This window comes from Parambassis ranga, unplaced genomic scaffold (genome assembly GCF_900634625.1).
Source record: "Parambassis ranga unplaced genomic scaffold, fParRan2.1 scaffold_22_arrow_ctg1, whole genome shotgun sequence".
Lineage (NCBI taxonomy): Eukaryota > Metazoa > Chordata > Actinopteri > Ambassidae > Parambassis > Parambassis ranga.
Window position 1 is genome coordinate 774,669 of NW_021144778.1, and position 11,121 is coordinate 785,789.

The window sequence follows — 11,121 nt, forward strand, 5'->3', positions numbered from 1 at the left end:
ACACTATCAAGTACATGAAGCAACAAGATGCTGAGATGCAGCAGTGTGCACTGGTAAAGCATGGGACATTAAACATCTACTGGTCATTCATTCTAGAGTGAATTCACACAGGAGTCTTTTCTTTTAAATTATTATTGCAGCAACTTGCAAAAGCCAACCAGAAGCTGAGGGAAAACAGGGCCGCCATTGCAGAGAAGAAGCACCTGATGGAGATCCAGAGGAACAACAGGAAAGAAACCGAGAGGAAGTCAGCGGTGGCCAACAAACAGGCAGTAAAACTGCAGCAGGAGCTGAAGGAGCAGGAGAGTGACTGTGGCAGGCTGCAGGATGAGGTGCTGAATGTGGACTAATAATAAACTGCCTTCATATTGATATTATTATAAGTGAACTGACTCTCGTGTGTCCCGCAGCTGAAAAGCTGCAAAGGCAACCTAGAGAGAACAACCTCTGATGTGAAGATGCTGACGTCCCACATATCCACGATGAAGAAGGACATCCAGGACTACAATGACAAGTCAGTGTATCACAGCAGGGCTCTGTGTGTGTATTGACTGGAGCTGTGGTAATGTACTACACAATGTTTTATGTTTCTGTGTATTTTAGACTGAAGGAAGCCAAGATCCACAATGCTGCGCTGGAGGAGAAACTGAAGGTTGAAGTAGATTTTCCTCAAAGCTAAGAATGGACCTGACAGAAAGGCTGTATGCACTGTGATTTTAAACTCATGGGTTCCCTATCAGGACAGCATGGTGGAGCACAAGTTTATGAAGCTAGAGGTGGAGCGTATGAGGGATCTGCTGTACAACAAGGCAGACGGCGTGCTGTCTTTGGAGAAGAGGAAGCTGAACCTGCAGAAAGCTATGACAGAGAGGGAGGATGAGATCAAGGTGTACAAAGAAATGCTCAGCCAGCAGCTGAAGCTCGGTGAACAGGAGAGGCAGAGACTCAGGTAAAAAAAAAACAAATCACTCAGTTCTCAAAGGTTTGTCACATCACTCAATGTCAATCATTGTGTCTCAGTGCTGAACTCAATGAGAAACTGTCCAAGACTGAAACCATTAAGAAACATTTTGAGGTTGTGACCCTGACCAAGGCAGGTCCTGAGGCGGAGGGGGAGCACTCACAGGCTTACTACATCACTAAGGTCGGAGCTCTTCACACATAGTCTACTGAAGCACACACCATGGTTCCAGACTTTTGCATCATCTGTGTGTGCTTTTCACCAGGTTGCACAAGAGAAAGGGGAACTTAAGCAGAAGGGTGATGAGCTGGATGCTAAAATCCACAAGCTGGAGCAGGAAAAGAGAGCTCTGGAGAACACCAACCAGCTGTTCAGCAACTCTAACTCTGTATACCGCAAATCTTTCAACAAAGCTGAAGAATCCAGTATGTAAACCAGCCACAGCCCTCTTCAACTGTATACTTGTTGATTGATTGATTGTTAAATGATGGTGGCAGCTTTAATTGGCCACAATGTAATTTGTTTTCGTTTTAGGTCCGGACTATCAGGAGAAGTTGAAGCTGGAGGAGCAGCTGAGAGCTGCTGAAGTGAAGCTGAAGGATAACAAACGATCCAGGAGCTCCAACAGGACATGCAGGTTATTGTTGTTTATAGCCAGTGTAGAGCAGATCACTGAGAACGAAGCAATTAGTCTTCGACGGCTCAGGTTACATTCAGACTGATTCTGGATTAACTGGATCTTAACCATGCAAATACTTTATTAGCTCATATATTATTAGCATAATGGTCAACATTCAGCAGGCAGTAATAGTTAAATTACTGTTTTTTTGTTGGAAGTCAGTGTATTATCACTGCAACACAGTGATGGATATGCTTTGGGCCAAGTTAGAGAATCAATCATTTACACACTTAGTCCAGCACCCATGGAGCACACAGATCCCTCCTTTGCAGAAGTCGCCCACAGACCATGTGGCCTAAAGCTGCATCTCTTTTGTGCAGCCATCACTGCACAATACTACAGGGAATACAGAGGGTGTATTATGTAGCGCCCCTGTGAAAGCTTTAGACCAAAAATAAACTTTTAACTATCTATTAAACTATCTGCCTGACATTGATCTCGTATGAATCTCTGTGTATGTGCATAGCACAGATCTTTGACATAGTACAGCTCCTAGTTTGCCAATCAATATAAATAAAAATAGGCTAACCCACACACTAGCATCAATATTACTAAGTAAAGAGGGACTGATTATCCACAGACATCTGTCAGCCATTTTGTAAGCCTGAAAACCTTCTATCAGAAACAAGATGGCTGACATGGAAGCACAAGCAGCTGAGTATGTGATTAATACAAGTTCAGGATCATCGGTGCTGTGCATAGGTGTCAGGCAGCTCAATTTACAACAGCATAGCATACAAAAAGTAACAAATATGAATCAGCATGGCTGCAAAATAAACACAGGCCAAGAAACAACCATCACCATGATGCATATAGGTCACACTGATGGTGTGTGAGTGACCCTGTTAGCAGACTGGGAGCTGTACTTGTTATTTAAAGTTCATTACTAATCCAGGACTTCTGGTAATTACCCACAAACACAGAAAGGTCCCTGCGATCTACAACCACATGTCAATGAGCTAAAAAAGGCTAACCCACACATTAGCATCCATGTTACTACTACAGAGAGGTAGCTGATTATCCACAGTCATCTGTCAGCCACTTTGTAAGCCTGATAAACACCTAACAGAAACAAAATGGCTGACATGGGAGCACAAGACAAAATGGCTGCCAGAGGCCATGACTGACAAAGTTCAGATCACGTCTTCTGTAGACAGCCTCACTGCTTAATGTAATGAACAGCATAACACAAAACAAGTCTGAAGCAGCATAGAGGCAAAGTCAGCACAAACCAAGAACAAGCAGCAGGTGCATTCTCACAGCTTTAGTCTGTCCCTCAGCCACATTACACACTTACTATAAACACCAGTCTGTCAACCTGATTTAAATCGTATAAACTGCCAGTGATGAAAGAGTGAAGCACACATTTGCATCAGAAGCAGCAGAACAACACACAACACACACAAGAACTACATCTGTCAATTAGTAAAAAGGCTGTCCCACATATTAATGCTACCAAGGTGATGACAGTGTGCTTTAACACAGCACTCATCATCTATGGCCTCTCCTTATTACACTTTCAGTCACAACACACTGCACTAACCACAGTAACCAAACATGGCAGACCACAGTCATTTACCCAGTCACAGCTGCACTGATGCTTTTACACTGTCCCACACAACTTCATTCATTGAGAGCATTATAGCACCAAAGCAGCACATTAATATGAAACCACACATGATTAGGACTCACTGACCCTGTTAGCCTTTCACATGCAGCAAAATACACTAATTAATTTAAATCATTAATTATTGAAGTAGTTAAGTTTAATTAATTTAATTTAATATTAGCAATATGCAGAGAGAAGACAGCATGAAACTGCCACATCATTACAGAGCTTCAGCAATATTAAGCAATGCTTATATTCTCAGTTCACTGTTAAAATGAATGAGCCCTGCTCCATTTAGCACCTGATTACCATAAGCCACAGTACTAGCAGCCGCAGGCTAACAGCCTCAAGCTAGCAGCCACGCCTGTCTGTACCAAACCAGCACGGCACAGACCGTTTGTAAAACACACCATAACCTCCAAAAAGCAGCCAGCACCATGAGAAGAGCTTTAAGAGACATTTCTTCCAGAACATTCCATCAACAGAGCTCAGCACATTTGAAACAGCAGCACATGTTAAACAGGCCAACCATTAGACTCACAGCAGAGCAGGTTATTGGACAAATACACACAGCACATCCACATTATCTCCACACTGCACAATAACACCAATGTATGACACGTTTTTAAACATGTAGCAACATTATCAGCATGAACATGTTAAGCTAGGAAGCTAACAACAAGCAGGAGGAGCAAACCGCGTCTTACCTCTCATAAGCTGATGAAGGAGGGTCTGACCGTCGTTCGCGCCACACGGTTTTTATATCAGGTCCAAGGGTCCAATCAGATGTCCCCTTCAGTGACTGTGCACCTGGCTGTCATAGGACGGACTGTCTGTCAGTCAGTCAAATGTCGGCCATGTTGGTCAGTTTGTAACTGGTATCTTTATTGGTTAAGAAAAGGCCGGTCATTATTCAAAATAATAAGTGTACTCAGTAACAAATTGTGATGTTAAAAATAGCGAAGTACATTATTTTGTTACATTTGTGCTTAAGTACAAGTAAAAGTACTGGCTTAAAAATAAAGTACAAGTACCCAGAAAAACTACTTAATTACAGTAACTTGAGTATTTGTAATCAGTTACTGCCACCCTTGGATATATGCAGTGCTTCCCCTGGATATGTGCAGTCCACCCCTGGACACATGCAGTCCACCCCTGGACACATGCAGTCCACCCCTGGATATATGCAGTCCAGTGCAGTGAGGCATGCTCTGATCTGTACAATGGAGAAACCAAACAACTACTCCAAAAACTGGCCTTCAATGTTTGTCAAAGTTTGTCAAGATGCTTATGTTTAAGGCAAAAGCTGTGACCTTGTTCAAGTTTTGCAGCGTATTTTCGCTCGAAGCCGTGAACACGTGTTAATCAGACAGACGAGGTGGCCGAGTGGTTAAGGCGATGGACTGCTAATCCATTGTGCTCTGCACGCGTGGGTTCGAATCCCATCCTCGTCGTTTCAGTTTTTAAGGTCAACGTCCTGACACAGCATCATCAGTTGATGGTGTCATAAACATTCCAACTTAAGACAGTTTGGACAGTAAAGCTGGATCCATACTCCGCGAGACAAAGGGCGGAGAGCGCACTCCACGGGTGGTAAGAGACACAAAAAAAAAGTCTTTTCCGCACTGAGGTACCATACTCCGCGAGACGTGTGTCTGCAGAACTCCTCATACGGCCCGCCCACTGCAGCGCACGTCACCAGACACCAAACAGGAACAACATCACACACAGCCCACCTCCAGTGTTTGCAAACAGAGGAACAGAGGAAGATACAGCAGTTGACATTATGGATTTTGCAGCTTTGTTAATGCAGATGGACGAGGAGACGAACATGCATAAAGAGGATGAAGAAGAAGAGGAGTTGTTGCTGCTATGCACAGAGTTTGCGAGAAAAAGGCAACGTAGGTGGCACGTCCGGCCACTCAATGCAACAAGAGTCGAGCAGGGAGAGTACAGAGTCCTGGTGCAACAGATGCGGCAGATGGATGACAAGAGGCACTTTAGCTATTTCAGGATGTCGGCCGGACGTTTTGACGACCTTGTCCGTCGGATCACGCCGTTCATCCAGCATGCACCCACACACAGCATTCCCATCTCTATCCAGGAGAGATTGGCAGTCACACTGCGCATATTAGCTTCTGGGAGCTCACAGGCCAGTGTCGCCGCCAGCTACAAATTGGGACTGACAACAGTTTGTAATATTGTTTCCGAAGTGTCCAAGGCCATCTGGCTTGCCCTGCACAACGAGTTTGTGGCCTTTCCATCACTGACACAGATGGCCGACATAGCTGTGGACTTTTGGAGGCTGTGGAATTTTCCAAATTGTGTTGGGGCTATAGATGGAAAACATGTGAAAATCAAAGCACCTCCAAGAGCAGGAAGTGACTACTTTAATTACAAAGGTCAGCACTCCATTGTTTTGTTGGCTGTGTGTGACGCGCGACATAGATTTACCATGGTCGACGTGGGTGCCTATGGCAAAGAGAGCGATGGAGGAGTTTTTGATAAGAGCAACTTTGGGTCCGCTCTCAAGAATGGCCAGCTTCCTTTACCACCACCTGCTTGTCTTCCCGGCACGACCATCAAGACTCCACATGTGTTTGTGGGAGATGCTGCATTCCCCCTGCTTGTGAACCTCTCGCGTCCATTTCCAGGTAAGTGTCTCTGTATGCAGTAAATGAAACTTGATAGTGACGGTAAACAATAATAATAGTAATAATTTTTGTGTATCTGCTTAGATCGCAACCTCACGATGAAGGAGCGGATCTACAATTACCGCCACTGCCGTGCCCGGCGAGTTATTGAAAACGCATTTGGCATCCTTACAGCAAGATGGCGAATTCTTGGTCGGCCGATGGAATGCAGGCCTGATAAGGCCGTGGATATTGTCTAGGCCAGTATTGCCCTCCACAACTACCTTTCCTGCACAGACGCAGCAAATGATCCAGCAGTGAGATACCTCCCGGAAAACTTTGCCGACTCGACTTCTGCTAATGGGGGGATGCTGCGGGGAGAGTGGAGGAGACAGGTGGAAGCAGACTGCAATCTCCAGGACACAGGGAGACTGTCAGGAGCCAGAGCATCCCGGGCTGCCCAAACTATAAGGAAAGACTTTACTGAGTTTTTTAACACCCCACAAGGACTTGTGCCGTGGCAAGAGGGCATTATACAGAGAGGGTGCCTGCAACAGCATGAGATGCGCGATTAAAAGTAACAATAGCAAAGATTCAGTGTTTGTGCTTGCCTTTATGACCGCATTTGCACATCTACTGCGTTCCAATGTGCCTGCAATATTTCAAACTGTCCGGTGATGAGCTGTGAAGATGCGACATTAAAAGTAACAATAGCAAAGATTCAGTGTTTGTGCTTGCCTTTATGACCGCATTTGCACATCTACTGCGTTCCAATGTGCCTGCAATATTTAAAACTGTCCGGTGATGAGCTGTGAAGATGCGACATTAAAAGTAACAATAGCAAAGATTCAGTGCTTGTGCCCGGGTATGTAGGAGTATATAGAATGGTAATAACAGTCACCATCTGATATGTGTGAATGGCTGTCTGGAGTTATTGGTGACAAATCACCCTTTACTTGCCTTTCTTTTGTATTGCTCATCATGCGAAACCAGTATGGTCTTATAAAATGCAAAGATGCACTTTGGTACTGAAAACACACGCTTTATTGATTAAAAAAGGGGGGGGGGGGTATACAGGGACACATTCAAGATAACCTTGAATAACCTTCAAGATTGCCTTGTTCGACCTCTTGCTCAGTCTTGTGCATGAGGTTCTGCAACTGCCACTTGAAGTTTCTGAGCGCCTGTGGTGGTAGTGCCCTCATGAAATCGGTAACATGAAGCATATATCTTGCACAGGGGTCCATCAGCTGCTGTACGGCGTCCCTCCGTCCTGCCTGCATCAATTCTTCCCGTTCTGCCCTTCGTTTGTCAAGGATTGCAAGAGCACCTTCGAAATCCAGACATGTCTGATTGCCTCGCATTCGCTTCCTCCCTGTTCGCCGTGGAGATGGTGGAGTTGCGGGCAGAGGAACTGTGCGCCCATGCAGCGGAGTGGATGCCACAGGCGGCGCAGCATCCAGTACTGTGTACTCCAGCTCTGCTATGCTGCATACATCTGTGGTGCATGATCCCCCCTCTTCCGGGTCCGCTACAGATTGCTGAGAAGCAAATTAATAACACCGGTGTTACAACCCAAGACACACAACTGATATTAATTTTACATCACACACATGTTTAAAAGTAACGCTTACCTCGTCTAGTGTATCCAGGTCCAAGTTGGTTGATGTTTCCCGGTGTTTCACGTGAGGTTCGAGCCACTGTAGCGCCGTGTATACTACAGGGAATTTCTGCCCACCGGGATCACCACTTTTGCAATTGTGCACACGGCGTTTTGCCTTTGCAAATCTGTCGTGCAGGTGGCGCCACTTTTTGCGACACACACTCTCTTCCTTGCAAAGTACCGCTGCTATCTCCTTCCAGGAGTTGTTGGCCATCTGCGTGTCTTTATAGGTCCTCAGCGATGTGTTGTAGAGATGCTTGTATCTCCTCACTGCCTCAGCAAGCTGCTCCTCAAAAACATCCATCGTTGTATTTTTTTTTTATCTGTTGAATCACTGCTGTTTATACACCAACCTATATACCTGGAGAGCCTCATGCGCTTCTCCACATTCATCACGCCCACATCACGCCCACAATAAATTCCGACCAATCACAGCATGGTCGCCGCACAGCCTTGAAAGACAAAGTTCGGCCCGGACCCTGTGCACAGGAGTGCGGATCAGCGGGCGGTCAGAGACAAAAAATGACGTCATTTTGTGGGCGTAACGTCTGCAGGGGGGGAAAATGTCTTTGTCTCGCGGAGTATGGATCCAGCTTAATACTGGTGTCCTATCTACACAGATCAGTCTATGGAGGAGTCCACAGTCTGTGCATTGGTCCAGCTGTAGGCATTAATGGAAAACCCACATTCAGTTCAACATTGAAGACACCTGGAGCCACTCTAACCAGATAATGAACTCAAAACACCTGCAAAGGCCTTTAAATGGTCTCAGTCTAGTTCTGTAGGCTGCACAACCACGGGGAAGACTGCTGACTTGACAGTTGCCCAAAAGACGACCATTGACACCTTGCACAAGGAGGGCAAGACACAAAGAGGCTGGCTGTTCACAGAGCTCTGTCCAAGCACATTAACAGAGAGGGAAGGGGAGTACAAGCAAGAGGGAGTATAAAGTGTTCTGCCCAAACAGGGACTTGAACCCTGGACCCTCAGATCAAAAGTCTGATGCTTCCAATACTTCACTAGTACACTTCATGTAGTGCAGTGAGTCCTGATTGACTTGCAATTGACCCTTTATACAAGGGGGATTAGCTCAAATGGTAGAGCCCTCGCTTAGCATGCGAAAGGTAGCGGGATCGATGCCCGCATCCTCCAGCTATGAGGGAGGGTGTAGCTAGATGGATGAGGATGGATGGATGATGTAGTGCAGCGGTCCCCAACCTTTTTTGCACCACGGACCGGTATCATGTAAAACAATACTTTCACGGACCGGCACAGAAAAAAAAGTGCATAAAGAGACAACTTACTCTTATGCTTAATTAGTGGGAGCCTTTGAGCTTTCTCAGCAATGAGGCGGTCCCATCTGGGGATAATGGGAGACATGACACCCGAAGTGTGTTTCTTATGTCCAGTCCACTCCGTAATTTAGTTTTGGCCGTCATTAATTGCTTCAGTCGTTCTTGTTCATGTTTTCTTCCATGGCTTGTCTTTTAATGCAGGGTGCTCGGTCTCGCAGTTTTGAAGGCTTCGTTGCCTCATTTGCGAGTCTGTCGCCACATCACTCAGAGCGGACTTGGTGTGTGAGAATCACCTGTTGCAATAAATCCGTATTTTAAATAGGACTCCTGATATAGTCTTTTAAATGCGGGTTTCTTTTTCTTTGAAGGGGTAGGCTCCTCTTCTCCTGTCTCCTCGTTAGGCCTTTTCCCCTTTCCGAAGAAGCTCTCCAAAGACGTTTGTTTTTTATTCATTTGTGCTAGCTTGTGGGCTTAATTTTGGGGTGCCGTATCCCGTGACCGAGACAAGCGTCTGGACAGGTGCTTAAAGGCACAGGCGGATGAATCTGATCGATTTATAAATGAAACAGCTTTCAGACTCAGATAATGAATAATATATGTTTTGCTCAGTCTTTCTGTGCGGCCTGGTTCCAAATGACCCACGGACCGGTACCGGTCCCCGGCCCGGTGGTTGGGGACCACTGATGTAGTGGACTCCCACCCAGCAGATCAGGTCCCAGAGGTTACAGCATCATTTATTAGCTGAGTTTCCCCTCAGGGAAGCTGCTGTTTACAAGCTGTTTACAGAAAGAAGCAAGAAAACAACAGTCAGCATCATCGTCCAAAAAAACACATGACAATAACATGTGAGACAGAGAGTTTATGATCAGTGCTCCCCCTGCTGGTTTGGACATATGATGACATTTTAAATGTACCAGTCAAAAGTCACTCAGTGGTTTGTCTTTGTTTTTATGACTTTCTACATTGTAGGTTCATCCTGAAGACATCAGAGCTATGAAGGAACACATGTGGAATGACGCAGTGAACAAACAGTGTTAAACCAAGCAGAATATGTTTGATGTTTGACATTCTTCCAAGCAGCCAGCTTTTGCTTTGATGACAGCTTTGCACACTCTTTGCATTCTCTCAATCTGAACTGAACCACCAATGCTGTGCAATGCTTACATCTAGTGGTGGAATCGCAGGCTGCAGCCTCCTCATTCCAAAATCAATCCCTCCTCCACATAAAGTCAGAAGTTCTAAATGTGAGTCATTAAATGAGACGTTCCAGCAGAAACGTCCAAACATCTGAAGAGAAGCTGAGAAGCCTGAGATACAGGGGCTGCAAGCTGTGCTTCAACTGTTCCTGTTTAGACAATAAGAACAGATCATCACTGTCTTTTAAAATGTTCTGATCAAATCACATTAGTTTGTATATTTATATTACACACAGAGCTGTTGTTTCAGTCACATTCATTTGTTATGTGTACAGTGGGTGCAGGAAGTATTCAGACCCCCTTAAATGTTTCACTTTGTTATATTGCAGCCATTTGCTAAAATCATTGAAGTTCATTTTTCCTCATTAATGTCCACACAGCTCCCCATACTGACAGAAACACACAGAGTTGTTGACATGTTTGCAGATGTATTAAAAAGCCAAAGTGAAATATGACATGGTCCTAAGTATCAGAGCCTTTGCTGTGACTCTCATATATTGAACTCAGGTGCGTCCATTTCTTCTGATCGTCCTTCAGATGGTTCTACACCTTCATCTGAGTCCAGCTGTCTTTGATGATACTGATTGGACTTGATGAGGACAGACACACACCTGTCTGTATAAGACCTTACAGCTCACAGTGCAGGTCACATACTGGGTGATGACGTCCTCCTGCAGGTGTTACTGTGGAACAACTGCTCTGGATTGGGATGAGTCTGAATAGAACTTTGTTAGCTTTGTAAAGCTGTGTGGTAGTTAGAGAGGAACTGAAAAGAGTCAACTACAAGGAATACAGTTAAACATCAGGGCTCGTCCGGGATTTGAACCCGGGACCTCTCGCACCCTAAGCGAGAATCATACCCCTAGACCAACGAGCCATGTGTGCCCTCTGATCTTCATGTGTCAGCAGCTGAAACTGAAATGTAAATGAATAAAAGACTACTGTGCGCTATAGCTGTCTGGAATTAGCGACCTATCTACCACGCGTGTCACATGTGCTCGGAAAGCTCGGAAAGTGTGGACAAGCTGGAGGTGGAAGAGAACCGTCAGGAGAGGGATGAACAGCTGCCATGATATTTATAATGG

The 11,121-nt window shown here is 45.3% G+C and overlaps 1 protein-coding gene and 2 non-coding genes across 3 annotated transcripts; 2 read left to right on the forward strand and 1 right to left on the reverse strand.

Moving 5' to 3' along the window:
* LOC114430288 (coiled-coil domain-containing protein 39-like) lies at positions 1 to 679 on the forward strand. Its single transcript, XM_028398596.1, has 4 exons — positions 1 to 53; positions 141 to 332; positions 411 to 514; positions 604 to 679. Exons 1-4 carry the CDS (start codon positions 15 to 17, stop codon positions 677 to 679), a joined length of 411 nt encoding a protein of 136 aa, XP_028254397.1. The 5' UTR covers positions 1 to 14.
* A 3,942-nt stretch (positions 680 to 4,621) lies between these two features.
* trnas-gcu (transfer RNA serine (anticodon GCU)) lies at positions 4,622 to 4,703 on the forward strand. Its single transcript has one exon. It is a non-coding gene; the product is annotated as a tRNA-Ser (tRNA).
* Positions 4,704 to 10,841: 6,138 nt separating this feature from the next.
* trnap-agg (transfer RNA proline (anticodon AGG)) lies at positions 10,842 to 10,913 on the reverse strand. Its single transcript has one exon. It is a non-coding gene; the product is annotated as a tRNA-Pro (tRNA).
* Positions 10,914 to 11,121: the final 208 nt, after the last annotated feature.